The sequence below is a fragment of the Pituophis catenifer genome, unplaced genomic scaffold, assembly GCF_029215685.1.
Source record: "Pituophis catenifer annectens isolate HBS135680 unplaced genomic scaffold, rPitCat1.0.hap2 SCAF_1, whole genome shotgun sequence".
Lineage (NCBI taxonomy): Eukaryota > Metazoa > Chordata > Lepidosauria > Squamata > Colubridae > Pituophis > Pituophis catenifer.
Genome location: NW_027256881.1, coordinates 296589496 through 296610781, shown reverse-complemented (window position 1 = coordinate 296610781; position 21286 = coordinate 296589496). Strand labels below are relative to the sequence as shown.

The 21286-nt window shown below is 36.7% G+C and overlaps 1 protein-coding gene across 1 annotated transcript in view; it reads left to right on the top strand.

Moving 5' to 3' along the window:
* Window positions 1-16044, top strand: part of SEC23A (SEC23 homolog A, COPII coat complex component) — a 35144-nt gene extending 19100 nt beyond the window's left edge. The window contains exons 10-20 of the mRNA XM_070940591.1: window positions 542-665; window positions 1803-1883; window positions 4494-4583; window positions 7112-7218; window positions 8394-8547; window positions 10227-10304; window positions 11026-11187; window positions 12115-12201; window positions 13229-13384; window positions 13651-13716; window positions 14964-16044. Of these exons, the coding sequence (XP_070796692.1) occupies window positions 542-665; window positions 1803-1883; window positions 4494-4583; window positions 7112-7218; window positions 8394-8547; window positions 10227-10304; window positions 11026-11187; window positions 12115-12201; window positions 13229-13384; window positions 13651-13716; window positions 14964-15053 (1195 nt within the window). The 3' untranslated portion in view covers window positions 15054-16044. The remainder of the gene's footprint in view (window positions 1-541; window positions 666-1802; window positions 1884-4493; window positions 4584-7111; window positions 7219-8393; window positions 8548-10226; window positions 10305-11025; window positions 11188-12114; window positions 12202-13228; window positions 13385-13650; window positions 13717-14963) is intronic.
* Window positions 16045-21286: the final 5242 nt, after the last annotated feature.

The following is a 21286-nucleotide window of genomic DNA, read 5'->3' as shown; positions in this document are numbered from 1 at the left end:
TCCTCAATGCCTTTAACAACAGTAGAACTTCTAATATTTCTTAAAAATTCAGGGAAGTACAGTATTCAGAGATGTATTTGTCTTGAAAGACCCATGTTGAACTGTATAGCAACATCAGGAGTTCACCACAGGAAATGTTTTTATGACATTTTGTATTATAGCATAATGCTTTATGATAATTTTATATAATGAACAGTTTTATGAAATTTTTCAAATTTCAATTTCATGGAAGTCATGGGTCATGGATTTTGAATGCATTTTGTAATTTAGCTATTCTGTAGTTTGAGACACCGTGCTCAAAATTAATTACTCTATGATGCACCCTTTCACCCAATTAAAGGTTATGGGAATCAGAGTTTTTATAGCATATAGATTATGCTCTTGAATAAATTGTATATTAAAAACTCAGTATATATAAAGTAAAATGACAGATGCCAGTTGTAGTTGGAGACCAGGTTCTGAAAGCAATAAATGATAATGTAACTTGTTCTTTAGGACTGTCCATATCTGTGTCTTTTTTTTTTTTTTTGTCTTCATGTAGAGGTTACATGGTAATGGGAGACTCTTTCAATACATCTTTGTTCAAACAAACATTTCAGCGGGTGTTTACAAAAGATGGACAAGGACAATTCAAGATGGGATTTGGAGGTACCTTAGAAATCAAGGTAAGAAATGACATTTACTATTAAAAAATATGGCTCTGGTGTTCTTAGCCCATAAAATCTTACTGTGCACTCAGAGCTAAACAGACTTTTGTGGAAAGAGAGTATTGCTAGCAGTAACATTCAGCTTAAATTTTTAAACCTTGGATTAAAGTACTTTATTTCACTGTGAAAATAAACTCTTTAAATTGAACAGCTTTTCACAATGAAATAAAACATTGACTGATGTTCTTGGGTTAAAGATGCAAAGTAAACTTTTAACTCTGCAGCTGTGATTCTGCACTCATTGTTTGGCTAAACTATATTAATTTCATTTCTTACAAGCCCACAAAATAAATTGCTGAATGCATTTTATGTTCCTGTGCAGTTAAAGCAAACTCCCTAGTGCATGGGAGTATAATCATAAGTAGGGTATTTAGATTCCATTCACATGATGTACTGAATATTTAATAGAAATCTTTGTCGATGTGAGCATTTTTCCCTGTCTGCCATTTCAACAGTTCAGCAGCAGCATATGAAAACAAGATAATATATATGGTTTATCCATACTTTGCTCAAGTAATGAAATGCTGCTCAAGAAATAAAATAATATTGAAAAGAGGCAATAGCTTTAATAGTAAATGCAGATTTTTCATGCTGAGGGCTCAGTCTAAGTTCTGGATTCTCAGTTTAAAAGCATCTCATCCTGGTGAGCCAGTACTTGTGAGAATTCTATAATCATGGCCGCTATACATCCGTAGTATGATTTGATATAATGCTGAATTGGGAAATTATAAGGATTCAAAGGACAATAGAAATATTCTAATTCAGATTCCTGATCCTAGAGATCACCCAACACCTGTAACCTAGTACTCTTCTAAAGGAAAATAAATATTTTAAATTTAAAGAAAGCTGATTAATTTGGTTTAATAATATGAGAAAGCAGTGAATAAACACTAGAAAAACTTTTAATGCAAAATATATAGTTTTGAGGAAGAAACATAACCATTTGTTTAGCAAAATCATAGATATTATTTTTCAAAGATTGACTGGTTCTGCACAACTACTTAGTTTCACTTTTACAGGCTACAGTAAAATTACTGGAGTGAATTTTAACCCACCTTTTGTATATTATTCTCTTTTACTTTGAAATCTGTGCAGACTTCAAGAGAAATAAAGGTATCTGGAGCAATTGGACCCTGTATATCTCTCAATTCTAAGAGCCCTTGTGTATCAGAAAATGTAAGTTATATAAAATCAAAAAACAGATACTGTCAATCTATATCATTGCTCTTTTTAACATATGAAATACAATAGAAATTTTATTCTTTGTAAACTAACCTAAATAATTATTTTGTTACTTAGTTACATGTTTGATTATATGCCATCAAGTCAGTGTCAACTCTTAGTGATCACATAGATTTTCTCCTGAAGGATCTGGTCCTTCATCTCTTCCAGTGATGCACTCTTTGCCACAATAATTGAGTCCCTCCATCTTGCTGCTGATCCTTTTTTCTTTACACTTTCCCCAACATTAAAGATTTCTCCAGAGAAATATCTTGGTATTCACATAATGTGTCTGAAGTAGGATAATTTGAACTGGCATTTGTATCTCAAGCAAAAATGCTGGGTTTATTTGTTTGATGATTCATTTTTTTCATTTTCTTGGCTATTCATGATATTCTAAAGAAGTCATCTCCAACACCAAAGTTTCAAAATATCAATGTTCTTTCTATGCTGCTGCTTTAAAGTCCAGCTTTCGCTTCTATAGTGTCACATAATATGGCATCTGAATATCTTTTTTTCATTTGCTACTTTACTAAGTTCTGGTCTGTGACATATTTCTTGATTGCTGATTACTGTTGCTAGTTGATCTTAAAAGGTAGAAGTTATTCAGCATTTCAGTAGCTACACTGTCAATTCTAAGGCTGGTTGCTGTACCTTTTGCCATTAATTTGGTCTTTAATTTTACTTTCATTTTTTCACTGTGCTTTCATTACTAGTGCTTGCAGATCATTTGCATTTTCAGCTATCAGAGTAGTGTCATTAGAATAGAACAGGCTATTGATTTTCCTCCTTTAATTTTAAAAACACATATATCTTCTTCCAAACAAGCTTCCCCCAATATGCATTCCACATGTAGGAAGAATATGACAGTTTAGGGAAGTAGTTAAGGTGCTTGTCTAGAAACCAGGAAACACTGTTTTTAGGCCTCCCTTAGTCCTGAAAACCAGGTAGGTGTCTTTTAGACCAATCATTCTCTCAGCCCAATTCACCTCACAGGGTTGCTGTTGCGGGAAAATAGGAGGCAGGAGTATTAGATATGATCATTGTCATATACAGTATATTTTAACATTGCAGGATAAAGATATAACAATAACAATAATAAAGTGTACAGTCTTGTTTCACTCTTGCCATCTGTTCTGTGGCTTCCTAACCTGTGGATAGGATTTTTGCATGAGGACAATTAGATGTTCTGGAAAAGCCTCTTAATTGTCTGTATAAAATACTACTGATTTTCCTTTTGATTTCCTTTTTCTTGTGAGAGATTCTGTATCGTCAAAATCTGCTCAGAAACGGTGTAAAAGTCCAATCTTCTAGAGCAAATTCTGAGCTACCCAGGGAACTATGGGTAAGAAGAAAGCAAATGGTCTGCCCATGAGACTTTGGATTCCATCTATTATTATTTCCATCTACTATCAACTATATATCTTTAAAACAAAATTTTGACTACAGTAGTCTTCAATTTTAGGCCAAAATGACTCTTAATTTCAAGAATAGATATCTTTTTAATTGCATTCTGCTTTCTCTTACTTAACATTCAGAATCAGTGGGAGTCGGGTGGTGTATACACCATCATCATTCACTAGATTTTTTTTCTTATAAAAAAAAGTGGCATCCAAAGGTCTGATTCAAATTTTCTCTTTTCTTCTGCTGGCCTCCCTGTGTCCTCCAAATCCACCGTAGAGGATTTTGGAATCCTCTGGAGCAGATTTGGTGGACAAACGGGGGAAACATTGGTGAAACATTGGATTTATTCTTTGATTAAGGATTCATGTACACTGCATCATGAAATATAACTGCAGGAACTAGTCCAGGCAGTTGCCAGGATTCAAAACTGACTCCAAAGTGCAGACACAGACTTTACAACATCATACAATTACATTAGCAACATTCTTTTGAAGTGTTAGAGATAAGATAGATAAGAAAGTTTGAGCTCATTTATTTTACCCCTTGTGCTGTCTTTCTGGTTTCTGCCACTGAAATAGCTGTTGTATAACTATTCAAGCATTTGTAACTTCATTATTAGAGAATTTCCTGTTTTGTTTATTTTTTTGGATCTGCGCAAGGAACCCCTTGCTAAGTATCAGTATAGATACTCTGTTGTTTTCTTTTTGGCCATAAGGTGGCATTTTGTTGCTTCCATTGTTAGATACTCCATCATGCATCTGAAGTAGGCTTTAGTCTCTCAAAATGTTTTTTTAAATATAAAATGAGTTAAGCCTTTGAAAACGTTCATTCTTTTTGGAGAGGGCATTATTAGAGTTCTAGAAATAATGATTATGCGGACTTTACTTCAAAGGAAACATGCCACTAGGTATTGAATCTGTAGGGAGGAAACACCAAAAAAAATTAGTCTGTATTTGCTTTTTACTTTCTTCCTTCTAAATTATTAGTAGTTGTTGCTGATTTGTGTTATCTCAGGTATCATGAAAAAAAGTCTCATAAGGTTTCTGCATCTATATAAACCAAAAAGAGGTGTTCTAATGTAATATATTTAAAGCCAGAAAGTTTTACTAATATGTAGCAGACTGTATTATTACTACAAATTCATTTGCAATCTCCTTATAGGAAATAGGAACAGGAGGTACTTGTCAATGGAAGATTTGTGGACTTAATCCTACTACAACTTTAGCTTTGTATTTTGAGGTGGTGAATCAGGTAAGATAAAAATAGCTGAACATCCTTTATTGAGAATAACAGGGTTGTAAAAAGGGAGTTACTGTAATTTTACAATTAAGTGTTCCTGCAACAATACTGTATTTTTATGAAAATAGACTAATGGCTTGCCTTAGTTGGCTTTGGGGAATAGTATTTAAATATGGATATTAATAGAAATGAAATCTAGCAAAATTTTAGAGAAGAAGGCATGTAGTAATCTAAAAGCTGAGTTTTCTATAGCACATCTTTCAGTGTTTCATTTTAAAAAATCCTACTTTATTGATAAATTGTTTTTCAAAGAAGAATCAACACATCAATAGAAAACTGAGTAATTTTGCTGTCTGGTTTATGACTAACTAAATTTAGTTCCCTAATATTTGCATATTCAAATAAGGCTGGTCAAACTGGCAATTACTATATAACTGTTTCCAGAGGAGAGCAGCAGTTACTTTTCTGTTCTCTGCCTTCATCCTTCTCGGCTGCTTCCATCAATTACAGTAAGATATGTTTTAGAAATAATAGATTAAAGTTATTTTAATCAGAGCAGAATCACAAAATAAAATTAGAGTGTGGGAAAAACAGATGAAATTGTTTTGTTTGACCATCAAAGATAAAGAAAAGCAAATTCTATGTTCTTCATTTGAATTGTGTCAATTTGATGAGACATAAGCATTGTAAACAGTCCTCTTTGATAAAGAATAGGAAACAGGAAGGTCCTGCTTTATCTTATCTGTGCCATAAACTCAATAGATATGTGCAGACAAATTAACATCAATAGTCATGAGGAAAATAATGTTATTTATCTTAATCTGTTACATTACAATGCTACATATAGCACTTGGAAATTTTTCTGTGTTAAGAATTGTTAACATGTCCAATTTAATATAGAACAAGACTTATTATCAATATTGATTAAGAACCATTTTTGTTTTGAGAAATCTATGTGTATTTCAAAGGTCCAGTTTTAGATATAGTTAGATATAGCCAGGGGTGAAATCTAAATTCTTTTGCTACTGGTTCTGTGGGCGTGGCTTGGTGGTCATGTGACTGGGTGGGCGTGGCCAGTTTGACGTCACTCACTGTTGGAGCCAGGAGCTCCAGATTCTGACACAGAACAGCAGCACTTTCTGTCACAGAAGCCAGGAGCTGCTCAAAAGCACATTCTGCCTTTCTGAAGCCCTCAACGCTTTGAGTTTCCCTCTGGCTTGACTGCCCAGGCGAACCTCGGAGCCTTCTCTTGCCGTGCTCTTCATCCCAGAGGGCTGTGCATTCCCCTCCCCACCGCCAATCCTCCGTACAAACTGCCCACCCTGTTTCTGCAAAGGCAGAGCCTCCCCCTTGCAGGGCAATCCAAAGAGGAGAGGGGGCTGCTGCTGAAAAAGCCGCCTTCCACCTGGGCCTCCTCCTGCAGCCAAACGTGCCCAGCCGTCTGCCTTTTTCTCAAACTGGCTGTGCATGGGGCGCTTGGAGAGACAGCGAGCAAGAGAGCTCTCCAACCTCTGTTTTGTGTGTGTGTGTGTGTGTGTGTGTGTGTGTGTGTGTGTGTGTGTGTGTGTGAGGGAGGGAGGGAGGGAGGGAGGGAGCGATCTGAAGCCGAAGCACCCAAACCTCTGGTAGCGGCGGGGGCAGCTTCTGAGCAGCCCTGAGTCAGCCAGATCCACCTGACCTACTCCCGGAGTCTCGCTGGCTGACTCAGGGCTGCTCAGAACCCCCCCGCCCCCGGGTGCCAGAAGTTTGGGTGCCTTGGCTTCAGATCGCTCCCTCCCTCCCTCTCACTCACACACACACACACACACACACACCACACACGTTGGAGAGCTCTCTTGCTCTCTCTCCAAGCGTCCCATGCACAGCCCATTTGAGGAAAGGGCACGCACGGCTGGGCGCGTTTGGCTGCAGAAGGAGGCACAGCGCAGTGGGGTTGTTTTGTTCACTGCGGTGGTACTTTGGGAGGGCAGGCGGACATCTGCAGCTGACAACTATAATGAATATGTCCACCTGCCCTCCCGAAGCACCACCGTGGCGAACAAAACCATCCCATTGCTATGGATCCATAGCTTTTCAGGGCTGAGCTGGGAAGCTGCTGCTTGAGTTGTGGTGGTGGGGAGGGCGAGTAAGGTGCTAGCTCCTTCTCCGCAGCCCTGCCATGCTTGCCTGCCTTCCACGTGGGCTTCTGCTTGCTTGCCTTCGCAAGCTGGCCACCGGGACACCAGGAAGGCAGCATGGAAGGCAGGCAAGCATGGCAGGACTGCGGGCCATAGACCGGTTCGGGGGCGTGGCCAGCCAGCCATTGCTCCCGGTTCGGCGAACTAGCCTCAATCTCTGCTACCTACTTGCCCGAGCCGGTCCGAACCGGGAGCATTTCACCCCTGGATATAGCTAAAGTTGAGGAACAAATTTACAGATCTGGTAATTTAGCTTGCTTTTGGCAGGTAATTTTTAGAATAGATTGGGTAATATAATTACCTCCTTAAATTCCTTTCTCAATGTCTTTGTGACTCTATCTACCTTTTCTCTTGTCAAAACAGCACAATGCTCCAATTCCTCAAGGTGGACGGGGTGCAATTCAGTTTGTGACTCAATATCAGCATTCAAGTGGACAAAAACGGATTAGAGTAACCACTATTGCCAGAAAGTAAGCATTAATTTTTGGTGTAGCATTCCAGACATCTGAATGATTTGTATATTAGTTAATAGTATTCAATAGGGAAGTGATGCTTTGATAGACAAGTTGAAACTTTGCATCTTAGGCTGCAATTTTAAACCAGATTTATATGCTTGAGAAGTTAGTTTTTTATATAGAACAGAGTTGTTGGGAGTGGGGGGAGAAAGAGAGAGCAACGACATTGTAAAACAATTGTTTAGAATTCATTTTGAATCAGAGACATGTACACAATTCTGTTGAAGTACAAATTGGTTGGCAAAAGACAAATTTACAATATTGGGGCATACACAGTGTGATAGTATTTCATGAATATAATTTCTTTCTAGAGAGTTCTTGTTATGGGTTTTATCAAAGTGTCCCTCGTTCCTCTTAAGTCTACCTCTTGGAATCTTTTTCCAGTTTATCGACATTCTTTGCCTTTCCAAATGTCTGTGGTTTTGCTGACAAGTTTATTTTTCTCTGGAAAAGTGTATTTGGAGAGGGGTTTAATGTATTTATCTACTCTAATGCCATCTTTTCTCCTTCAATATCCATTTGTGGATTGTTTTTAATTATAAAGGTTGAATCCAGATTTCATAAAACAAATATAATTATTTCTGCTCAAATTGTAAAGCTTGATAACATTTTATTTAAACTGGCAACATTTTGCTTGCAGTGCAGATCTACTATGCATTTGGAATCCTGCAAAACTTCCCATGTGAATTAGGAAGGGTTTTTCCTACATTGGATTTTATTTTTTTTTTACGTTGGAGGGTTAATACTGAGAACTAATAATATTGGTCATATAATAAACATATATAATAAATATTGGGTATTATGTAGAAAGTGAAGTTGGATAAAAAAATTAAAAACCCAAATGATTTGATTTGTGCAAAAAATATACTTAAACTAGGATAAAAGTCACAGGTTTTGTGGGGACTGGGAGAATTTTGTTGCTAGTACAGTATGTGGTTATCCATATCTGATACCACTTTCTTCTGGGAAATATTAATTGCTGGTTGTTCTGCAAAGAATGCTTTGCTATAGTGTTGAAAATGAATATGAAGAAAAGTTCAGATTTGTTCAAGTGACAAAATTATAAATTGCTGTTTTTGCTGCTTTTTGGCTAAGTTTGTGATAAAATAGTTGCTTTTTTCGTTTTGCAGCTGGGCAGATGCTCAGACACAGATTCAAAACATTGCGGCTTCTTTTGACCAGGAAGCAGCTGCCATTCTTATGGCAAGATTAGCAGTCTATAGAGCTGAAACCGAAGAAGGACCTGATGTGCTTAGATGGTTGGACAGACAGCTTATCAGATTGGTAAGGCATTCAAAATGTTTTAGAAACTGTTTCCTTTCAAGGATGAAGTCTCTTCAGAGATGTTTATCCAGAGGTTACACTTCAGAAGAGTTATTGTTCCATATTTGTTCCTCAACTGTTTGTTTCCATTATTGTAGACATAAAAGAACAATTAAGATCCTATGTTTAAATATAGGCACCATGGCAGTGATCTTGTATGATTAATTATTGCTAACTACTTCAAAAAAATTTATAGAAATCAGAATTGATAGAGCTTCTTTTCAGCAGAGTAACAATTTGGAAAGCCTATTTGAATATTTATGGATAATAGTTTTTAGCCCACTTTTAGTTGATTGAGCAATTCCTGTAGTAGAGATTTTCAGCGGTAAATCTTAAACTGAATCCAGATCTTCTTTAAGCAGAGGCTGGCTGCAGACAGAGCATTCCTGCTCCTGAATAATTGGGTAGTTTAGGGGGTAGTTTTTATTATTCCTTTCTTACCCATAATATATTTTAGGGCGTAGAACCTCTTTAGAACATTCTAGCTCACTGATGGAGAATTAGCAGAAATCACCTCCCTCCTTTTCTCTGATTGTTAAATCAGATTTCTGCCTAGAGCTTTTCTTCGGCTATGAACAGAATGGTTTCTTTGAATCCAGTCTATTGAGATTAGGCTAGTGTACATGGTAATAATGCTAATAATATTTAATGATGTGTAAAGAACAGTATTTTGTTATTGTTAATCCTTTCCTCGTTTATATCTAAACATGAAATAGTTCTTAAGTAGTAAAATACCTTGTTAAGAACAAGTAGCACATACTAACAATCCAACTTAATATGCTATTTATAAATACATATTAATAGCATGTTGCGTTAACAATGACTTCATATAGCTGTTGTGAGTCCAATGGATTATGATCCTAGTAAAGAAGTAGGTATTTTTAATCTAGTTCATGCCAAACTAAGGCTCTCATTTTTCTTATTTGCCAGCAGGAAAGTTCCCACACATCTCATCTGCATGTTTTCTTCCACTATGAAGCATGTTCTGAATTGGATCTTCTGTTAGCCTCTGTTACTTATTTATAAGGAATATCCTGACTGCCACCTGAGACATTCTTCCCTAAACCTGTGCTTTTTAATTTCTTTTATAACTGAACATGTCCCTTTGCTAGGTCTAATGCAAATCCAGTGATTTAAAAATACTAAAACCATAACTGGGAACAATAAACACCTGAAAAACCTGCTCACTGTGTGATGAAAAATATTAGGAAAATTGACAATTGGTTTTTAATTTGACATATTGTATAATAAAGTGTTAATGTAAGAAATAAAATATTTATTTGAAGGTGATAGCTACTTGTATAGTTATTATATTAACAGAGTTTCTCTCCACATATGTAAGTTGCCATAGTTTTTCTCAGTTGCTGTCCATTTAAGTTAACACTTTATTGTCTGGAAATCATAGTTGTGAACATAATTGAGAGCAAAAAAGTAGCATACAAAATAGAGAAACTATTATTTAGAGATATTCCTGGCTATTAAAGTTGATGTAATATTTCTGGATACCGATTGACTCAAGATTTCACTTTTCTGAAATCTGGTTTGCAGACTTTTAGAGGAAGATATAGTACATATTATTTTACAACATAATATTAAAAATGCCATACTGAACACATTGACTTTGTTTTTAAATCTTACAGTGCCAGAAATTTGGAGAATATCATAAGGATGACCCAAATTCCTTCAGATTTTCAGAAACTTTTTCCCTTTACCCACAGGTGAGTAAGAATAATGCATGATTACAGTCTGACAAAAAAAAAGTTGTCAATGCAGTGTAGTTCATTTTATGACAAATTAGAGGTGAAATACAGTGGAAAATTATTGTTATCTGCATCTTGGAGATTTTGAGGCAAGCAACTCGGTTAATGGAAGTGGAAGTGCCTGTCTCCAGTCCTCTGTAAAAATGTTAGAGATGAGGATTTAGAAAAAATTGATAGAGGCAACCATGAGCAAAGGCTGCCTGAAAAGGTGAAAAACAGTAGGTTACAACTCTGCGACATTTCAGTAAAATTATTTTGTGCATGAGCTCTATTGGACTTTTTTGGGGTGGTGGTGGTAATGGGATTTAAACCTCTGCAGAGAGGTTGCAGTTATAATAGAAGTCAGAGTCTTACCAATCAGACTAGAAAAGCAAAGCTGTTTTTTTTTCTCCTAAAGGATATTACTTGCTACTTTTCAAGATTAAATTGATTGTGTGTTATTTGTGAATACTGCTTGATTTCATCATGAACTAAAAGATTCATTATATTTAAAAGTTTGATTATAAGATCTACATACTGAGACAATATTATATGCATTAATCTATACTGTAGATGTTTCAAGAGAGGAATCCAAAACATTTTTCATCTGATAATGTTAGTGCACTGATCTGAATTTGATGCACAATGAGGTTAAACATTTGCTATAGTAGAGTTATGTTGGACTTGTTTTCTTTTGCAGTTTATGTTCCATTTAAGAAGATCTCCTTTCTTGCAAGTTTTCAATAACAGTCCTGATGAAAGTTCTTATTATCGCCATCACTTCATGCGTCAAGATCTGACTCAGTCACTTATAATGATTCAACCAATTCTTTATGCCTACTCTTTTAATGGACCTCCAGAGGTATAGCACATAGGGGGAAAAATCCAAGAGAACAGATTTTGCTTCATCCTATTTTTTTTTAATGCATATGCTATTTTGATACAAGGGCTCAGATTGAAATATATGTTAAGCAGATCAAATAAGCTTAGCATCAAAAACATGAAATAAAACAATTGAATATGTCTTAATTTGTCACAAAATGGTAGACTCAACATTGATTGACAGCAATTTAAAGTGGAATCCTTTTTGTTTGGAATAGGAATTTCTAATTATTGTCTTCCTCTTCCAAAATTTAATTTTGTGCAATGCAAAAGTAGAAAAATTCTTTATTGAAGATTGCTTTTTAATCATGTGCTAAATGCCATCAGCTGGCTATTCAAAACTTGTTCTGGCCTGGAATGCTGTTCCCAAAAGAGCATACTGCTCTCTGTTTTCTGAAGGGAAGATCAGGAATTGCCACCAGGTAGTATTGGTTGGCAAAAACTTGGTTGGAGTTTCTTTGGAGTGGGATGGCATTTAAATGTAATACAATAAATAAATAAGTTACAGGATGAGAGTTCACTGCTTTTTCCATACACCTTTAAAATCACACATATTTTTTTTAAAAAAAGGTCTTTTACATATGTGTTATAAATGAGAGGTATGAAACCTATATAATTATTTAATGCTAAACAGAATGTAAGTGAGGGTTAATGTTACTGTAAAACGCATTGCCTACTGAATCAAGGTATCAGGGGATCCCAAAACATGGAATCATACACTTCGTTGCTGTTATTGTTATTGTTATTGAAACATGCTTATAAGATTCATGCTTAAACTATAATTAAACAAAATAAGAATACATTATAAATATTATTTTATTTCCTAACTAATTGACACAAAACTGTCTTTAAACGTTTTTGATAGTTTTGAATATATTTAATGAAACATGTTTCCTTTTTATATTAGCCTGTTCTTTTAGACAGCAGCAGTATTCTGCCTGATCGCATACTTCTCATGGACACCTTTTTCCAAATTCTTATTTATCACGGAGAGGTAAGAGGAAATGATTTTTGTTTTCTTTAGAAAAGTTTTTGAGTAGCAACTACAACTATATATAAATTTTGCTATTTTTGAAATGGTACTCAGTCTCTGAGGAAATTTACTATTTAATCTGGGGAATAAAGGAGCTAAGAAATCAGTAATGGGCAGATTCAGAACCAGAAGTAGGCATGAACTCCTTTTTTCTCATCATCATCATTTTTTCTCTTATTTTCCTTGCTATATCTGTATTCATGTCTGTTATCTTTTTCTTTGCCCAGTGTGGAAGAGACAGGTTGATACATATACTGCACTATATAGTATTTTTACATGTCCTATAAATGGTTACATATGAGATTCTTTTTTCCCATTACTTTTTCTTTTCTTTGCACTTTTATCTTGTTTTTTGTCTGATTCTTTTTTTTTTACTTTTTACTTTTAATATTCATTTTTATTCATTTTTAAATTTAATAAAAATATTAAAAAGGGATTTTGACAACTGATAAAAAAGTGTTATCTAGTATAGTCAATAAAAATCTGCTATTACCCAGTAAGTTATTATTTTTTTAAAGTTTTGGTCAATTTGAATTATCACATGGCATGCGTGGAACTAAGTAGGCAATTTATGATACAAGTATATTTTAGATACATGAATATTAAATATTCATAACCACATTTCTTGAAAATATGAATGTATTGTTTTTTTGTTTTTAAGGATTTAATGAAATGCCATAATTATTGAGTTGCTCTTAAAAAAACGATTGCAGTACTAAAATTAATCAATAGATAGTCTATTGTGGTATTATCCTCCAGGTACTCTTTCAGTGTTTGTATTTGGTCTGTAGTTGTTATTTACTTGTTTTAATCCTATTTAATCCAAATCCCTTTAAGTTGCCTGGTAACTGGGGCAGCATATGAATAATTGAATAATAATAATGGCAAAAATAATAATATTGATTTACCTTGATCTAACAATCTTACTATTAAAACCGATTTATATTAAATTTTCACTAAACAGTGAATGTTGAATTGCTGTCTCTAGACTATAGCTCAGTGGCGCAAATCAGGCTATCAGGATATGCCAGAATATGAAAACTTTCGTCATTTGCTCCAAGCCCCAACTGATGATGCACAGGAAATACTTCATTCAAGATTTCCAATGCCACGATATATTGATACTGAACATGGAGGTAGTCAAGTAAGTTACTTTGATTTCTACCTGGGGGACTGTCTGTTAAATAAAAAAACAGATTGTTTTGGTAGAGTTCTTTGGTAAGCTTTATTTCATATAATTAAAGGGAGCATACAGAAATTAAAGTATTTACAGGATATTCTGTAAGTGGTTCTCAACTGGGAATAAAGCCACTGTTTGTATGTTTTGATTATATGAAAGTGTACATGCTGTGATTGAAACCATTTTAATTGTTATTTAATAAAATTATATTTTTCTTTCTTTCTTTCAAGGCCCGTTTTCTACTTTCTAAAGTAAATCCATCTCAAACACATAATAATATGTATGCTTGGGGACAGGTAAGCTGTAGCATAATTAATCAACCTGCATAGAGTAATTAAAATATTATTTTCTGTGTTAACATTTCTGGGCATCTTCAAATTAAGGACTAAAGGTAGGTACTAAGATGGAGTGGTAAATTAACTACTTATTAAATTAAGAAAATATTGTACTAGTTTTTTCTAGAATTAGACATACATTTTTGATAGAAAGTTTTCTTTGAGACTTTTTAAGTAAGGCAAATCTTCAAAGTTATTAAAAGTGTAAATTTTTTAAAAACTGCTTTTGTTTCCAACATTTAAGAATTTGATAAAACTATATTGGATATATTTATACTGTGTATATCTACTGAAAAACAGATTAATAGTTTTATTGTATTATAGATAACTATTCTAGTAGATACAGACAGTCAAAAATGACTCACTTTTTTAGAAGACAGATTCGGGAAATGAAAGAACAATGTGCTCATGAACTAAACTGCAAAGCAAATGTGAGGTCTGAATCCAAGATACACAGTGTCTGTTTTTAAATAGTTTTCTATTCTTACACATATTTTTCAAAAGGCAAACTTATTACCCCCATTAAAATAACTGTTGAGACAGTTATTTTAATGGGGAAACTAAATATAAGGTGTAAAGAATAAGACCAGAAATTCCAACAACAGATGTCTGTACCACAGAGCACAAAAAATGTCCATTCATTGATGGCAAACTGGTTAAGTTTAAAGGAACGGAACTCTGAGGCTAGGATGCATTCTTAGAAATAAGGATGTTGCTACAAATCAGTGTTTGTTTTGCACTATTCTCACCTCACAATATTTTTAAATCTATAAAAAAAATGACCAGGAGGGGCAGCATTCCTGACAGTGCCACATACATATCTGAAGGAAGAGTAGTTGCACATAGGCAGCCCAACTCATTTTTCACAGCTTCTTTTGCTTCCTTGTAATATATTTATGTGACACAAAGTCTTTATTAGAAAATGTATATAGCTGCCCATCTATCAAAAGGAAAACTGAGTGAACACATTACATTAAAAACCACAGTTTAAAACAATAACCTGGTTAAGGCCCCAGTAAAACTTAACATCCATCCACCCCATGCAGCTCTGTCAACATCCTAGCTTCACTGCCTGGGGAAAAGCCAGATATGCACTGCTTTTCTGAAGGCCAACAAAGCCAGGACTGTCTGTGTCTCCGGGGAGAGGCTGTATCATAAGGCAGGCACCCTGACAGAGAAGGCTACTAACATTTTCCATTCTGTAATAGGAATCTGGAGCACCAATTCTTACGGATGATGTCAGTCTGCAGGTCTTCATGGATCATTTGAAGAAACTAGCTGTATCAAGTGCTGCTTGAAAAAATGTGGAATTTTACACATGCTGACAAGTTGAAACATTTTCACTTTATTATTCTTTGTATGTAATTGTAAAACGGAATGCCCAAGCTGCCTAACTACATCTTATAAAAATGTAATTTTTAAGAGAGTGTTTATTATCAAAGGCCTAAGAACAAACATAATTTTGAAAAGTAAATGAAATAGGAATATTGAGAGAAATCTTTTAGATTGCCTTAGTCCAGAGGTCTTCAAACTTGACAGTTTTAAGACTTGCCCCCAAGTCTTAAAGCTGCCAAGTTTGAAGACCGCTGCCTTAGTCCATTAATAACTAGCTTTTAAAGAAATATTCTAATGGTGGAAAGTACCATTCTGGTTTGCACTGCAAAAATATGGCATAATCATGCTTATACCTTTTCACTAGCAGAAGAAATTGATAAGATACTACAAATCCAACTTGGTGATATCTGAAAATATTTATTTTCTCTGTTTAGCTATACATGGATGTTTTAATAGTTTTGTTTTTCATTGTTTGGTAGATAAATTGTTTCTATATGAAGAAACCAAGCAAACAGAGATTGAAAAAGAATTGTTATCCAGTTGTTATCCAAAGCTTATATTTTGATAGACTTCTAGTGTCAATCTTGCTACAATTATTCAAACGCTATAAAATTGAATGAGTTCAAGAAAGGCAAATTAATATCCTATGCCTGTCGCAAATGTCTTTGCAGGAGAATACAAAAATTGTACTATAAATAAAAACTATTGTCTGTTTCCCAAATATACTTTTTTTCTTATAATTATATAACAGTATAAAATTGTGTGTTCTTGTGCTATGTTCTCTTTCTGTTTTGCTATTAAATTATATAGGTAGCAATTCTTTTCCAAACAGTATTGTACACTACACACCATAATGATTACAAATCTGATAATATTTAGCTTTGTTTTTTGAGAAAATCTATATTTACACACATGTACATATCTTTAATAAAGTTTTTTTTGTTTGAATACAGATTGGCTTGTTGAAGCTATTTCTATACTCAATATTTGATAAAGGTACAAAGGTATTCTTAAATATAGATATCAAGACATATCCTGTGGCCTTGCATTATATATATTACAATGTGTGAGCTCCTTGGCCCCAAAACGAATAGAAATTGAGCCAAAGGAGGAGTTTGACAATTCATTTCAAGAAACAATATCCTTTGCAACCTTGACTTAAGCACCCTTCATTTTGACTCTAGGAGAAAGAGAGAGGGGATTTGTAGCTTGACTGGGAAAGAATAACTTTGCTTGATGGTTCCTCATTTTAGCTGGTCCTTATTAGAACTGTTATTTGAGATGAGTACCTATGAGGGTTGTCCCCCCCCCCCTGCAATGTAAAGGTACAGGTCCAAGCTATGCTTTTTACTCTGTTGAAAAGCAGGTTAAAATATTTCAAATAGATGAAGCAGACTGTGCTTCATTTTTATAAGTTGAAGTTAGTAAATGAATATCAATACCCAAATTAATGTATTGTCAGGTCTTTAACAGGGTAGAAAGAGTCTTAGTAAATCAGCCAAAACATCTGTCTGTCTGAGCATTCTTTTTTTCCTAAAGTGCCATCTATGTGAAGCCCTTAAGAACTTGAGCATGAATGCATGGATTTTAATAACAACTTCTGTGATTCCATATCACAAAAAGGAGACACATTTTTACTGATTTATCTACCACAATTTCTTGATCATTTTATGCCAGTCTAAATGTGATATTACTTTTTTAAAATTTAGTTTTCACATAGTTTAAACTAAGATTTGTTTTATAGGTAGTTTGCTTGAACAAATTTCATCTATTTAATGGAAACAGTCTACACTTTTGCAGTTGGGTTATAAACATTGGCACATTTTAACTATGGCTTGAATCCAGAATGCTCTCCTATTTTTGGTTTTCTATCCCCAACACACTTCTTGCTAATTGACAAACATGTATAGTAAATAGTTCATATACAAAACACAGGCAAAAATCAATTAGATGAACAGAAAATACTTTGAACATGTATGCAAATTTGTTTCATAGGTTAGGATCTTTGAGATGTCATTAGTGGTAACAGCAATTGATAGCAAGCTTGCTAAACCACAGTCATTTTGCTGATATAGAAGGGTAATTCTGGTTTGTTGAATAACGCATATTTAAAATAATTTTTGGTGCCAAGTTAGTTGCATATATAGCCAATGTATTATTTTAATTTTGTTTCCCTTTTAATGTATCTGCTATTTTAGTGCTTGCTTCTCATGTTGCACTCTTCTCTATTACTTTACTATCCCTTTCAATTTTAGCCACTCTGAATAATTTGGAGCCATTTCCTAACTAGCAAAGTTTCTGTTAATTGATAGGGTGACTCTTCACAGCTGGACTGAGAGTGTTGATAAATGAGGCTGTGTTGTGTTGACCTTGGGTGGTAGCAAGTTGAATTCCTGTGCAAGACCTGCAGCTGCCCCAATGCTATGTAAAGTCCCTTGGAGCCCATTATTCTCTCCCATTCCCATCTCGGAAAGATTTGGCAGTCTGGGTCAGGTATTATCCATAAGCAAATGATGTGCAGCTGTATATCCCAATCCATGATTGATCAAACAATGTTCTGTCCTGGTGCCTGGAGGTTTGTAGAGTTTGGATGGGGAGTAACAGACTTGGACTCAGACTGAGTGTCTGGATTTAATAAGCTGTTTCCAGGGATCTTCCAAAATTAATTACTTATGGGATTCTACTATCGGGCAGAATTTGTATATAATTTTGGTGTTCTGGACTTTCTGCTCTTGCTTAGTAAGCAAATGGCAACTGTGCCAGGGTGCCTTTGCTCAGTGATGTTTGATGCTCCAATTATGGCTTCTGGATTGGGTAGTCTGTTTATGCCTTAATCACCTTTTGTCTGGACTAATGTATTCTTGATGATCATCTGGGAGCTACAGCTGGTCTAAAATGAAACTACAATGAATAATGGGAATGTGTCATTTTGCTACATCTCTAATTTACAAGCTGCATTGGTTACTAATTGGCTTTCAGATGTGATTCAAGATGTTGATTGTCATTTATAAAGCCCTTTATAGCTTGGGCCTTACTTACCTAGGAGAATACCTTTTTCTATTTGTTTCTGCTCATTTGGTAAGATCCCACAGGGTCAGCATGCTCCAGTACCAAAAATGATAATTGCTCAGCCTTTTTTGAAAGGGTAGATATGGTGATTAACTCCTTGGCTGTTCCCTGATTTTTCTTTCTACTGCTTAGGTTTGTAGCCCTCCAACTTCCACTTATAAAATCATTTGTTCTACCACTTATCTCTGTAGACTAGGCTCACTATCTAATAATACACCTGGTCTTGAAGATTCACGCCATCTTACTGAGCTCCTAGTGCCAGTGAGATTGGCAAACATTGCTCTAGAAAGCTTAGATAAGGCTCTTGCAGCTTTCCTATAGGTATGCCCAAAGGTATATAACAAATTGCAACAATCCTGCTTCATGCAAGGCCATTAGGGGTGTCAAACTTACAGCATCACGATGGTATCATGTGATGTATTGGGACTTCCCCCCCCCTTCGTTAAACTGGGTGTGGGCGTGGCCAGTGTGTGATGCATCCGGCTCGCAGGCTGGGAGTTTGACAGCCCTGGTTTAGCAGATCCTGCTCATGTGACTTTCATTTACATAGAGACAAAACGTTGTCCATGGGGTCGAGATGGGTTAGACATGACTTCGCAACTAACAACAACAATAGCAACAACAAAGACTGGCCATCTGAAGAGAAAACTTGTTTTCTCAACTACAACAATTCCTAAAAGGAGTCTCTGAAGACATCAAGCAAAATATTTGAGAGAACAATGAGGAGTGGGAAATTAACATGACTATGGTAGTCAGAGGTGCTTATGAAGTCCCCAGCTTTTTATGTACTTTGTGGCAATACAGTAAAGCAGAGCTCATCCAAATTTAAGCTGTGGAGCTAAATTATCACACAAACACAGAACTTGATTATAGCAACTGCAATGAGGGTATGAAGACTACAGAAGACATATTTTTTAAATTACTGATGTCATGTACTCTACATTTCAGAGTCATTGTTCAACTTTTTTGGCAGTGTAAATAAGCTTCAGTCTGGTTCTAATTACCTTACCTTCAAGCAGACTTCTGTGTTAGTTTCATGATGCTGTTGTGCTGAGGGTCTCATTTTCTTCAGCTTGTGATTTTGTATCTTAATTTGTGGCCTTATTATCTCCATGTAAGATTACATGGTGCAGCTCTAATTAATGGATACTTTGTGAATAAACTGTCTGGGAAATGAGATATAAATTAAGGTTTAATGTAATTAAAGTTAGTTTTGCCTTAATCAGCTTTAACTTTTTTCCATTCATTGCAATATGTTTTGTTTATTCTAAATCATTATTTCAAACTACTTTCATTATTACAGTAGAACAAACATGGTACTGTATACACTCACAAGATTATAGTTTTCATTCCCAGAATGCATATTTTAACATGCAGGTTAGCTATAAAAAAACTATAGCAAATTAATGTGCAACATTTATTGTTGAAAATTTATTTATTTATTTATTTATTTGTTTAAATTTCTATACCGCCCTTCTCCAATATAGGACTCAGGGCGGTGAACAGCCAAAGTAAAAACAAGACATACATACAAAACATACAAAATCTAAAAAACTGATTAAAATAATTAAATATCTTGGCCATAATTAAAACTGTTCCAATTTAAAATTACTTTAAAATTTGACTCAAGCCAGCCCAGCTAGTTGAAATAAATGGGTTTTCAGGGCCCGACGAAAAATCCGGAGGTCTGTTATTGTACGTAACTCTGGGGGGAGGTTGTTCCAGAGGGTGGGCGCCACCACAGAGAAGGCTCTCCCCCTGGGGGTCGCCAGCCGACATTGTCTGGCGGACGGCACCCTGAGGAGGCCTGCTCTGTGTGAGCGTACTGGCCGGTGGGAGGCTATTGGTGGCAGAAGGCGGTCTCATAAGTACCCTGGCCCTAAGCCATGGAGCGCTTTAAAGGTGGTCACCAACACCTTGAAGCGCACCCGGAAGACCACCGGGAGCCAGTGCAGCTCGCGCAGGAGAGGTGTCACATGGGAGCGCCTCGTCGCCCCCATAATCCCCCGCGTGGCCGCGTTCTGGACCAGCTGGAGCCTCCGGGTGCACCCCAGGGGGAGCCCCATGTAGAGAGCATTGCAGTAGTCCAGGCGGGAAGTGACGAGTGCCTGAGTGACTGTGCGTAAGGAGTCCCGATCTAGAAAGGGACGCAACTGGCGTATCAGGCGAACCTGATAGAAAGCCCCCCTGGCCACGGCCGCCAAATGATCTTCTAAAGACAGCCGTGCATCCAGGAGGACGCCCAAGTTACGAGCCCTCTCCGTGGGGGCGAGTAATTCACCCCCAATAGCCAGCGATGGCATCAGCTGGCTATATCGGGACGCCGGAAGCCACAGCCACTCGGTCTTGGAGGGGTTGAGTCGGAGCCTGTTTCTCCCCATCCAGGCCCGCACGGCCTCCAGGCACTGGGACATCACTTCAAGGGCATCATTGGGGTGGCCTGGGGTGGAGATGTACAGCTGGGTGTCATCAGCGTACTGATGGAACTCCACCCCGAAGCCACGGATGATCTCACCCAGCGGCTTTACATAAATGTTGAACAGAAGGGGCGAGAGGACCGACCCTTGTGGCACCCCACAAGCAAGGTGCCTCGGGGTCGACCGCTGCCCCCCTGTCAACACAGATTGCGACCGGTCAGAGAGGTAGGAGGAGAACCACTGCAAAACGGTGCCTCCCACCCCCAACCCAGCCAACCGGTGCAACATGATACCATGGTCGATGGTATCAAAAGCCGCTGAGAGGTCTAACAGGACCAGGATAGAGGAGCAACCCCTATCCCGGGCCCTCCAGAGATCATCCACCAATGCGACCAATGCCGTTTCCGTGCTGTACCCAGGCCGGAAGCCGGACTGGAGCGGGTCTAGATAGACAGCTTCATCCAGGTACCGGGGAAGCTGTTGCGCCACCACACTCTCAACAACCTTCGCAACAAAGCGAAGGTTGGAGACTGGACGATAGTTAGCCAAAACAGCCGGATCCAGAGAGGGCTTCTTGAGGAGGGGCCTCACAACCGCTTCTTTCAAAGCGGCCGGCAGGACCCCCTCACTCAAAGAAGCGTTAACAATCTTCTGGAGCCAGCCTCGTGTCACCTCCCGGGAAGCCAGTACCAACCAGGAGGGACACGGGT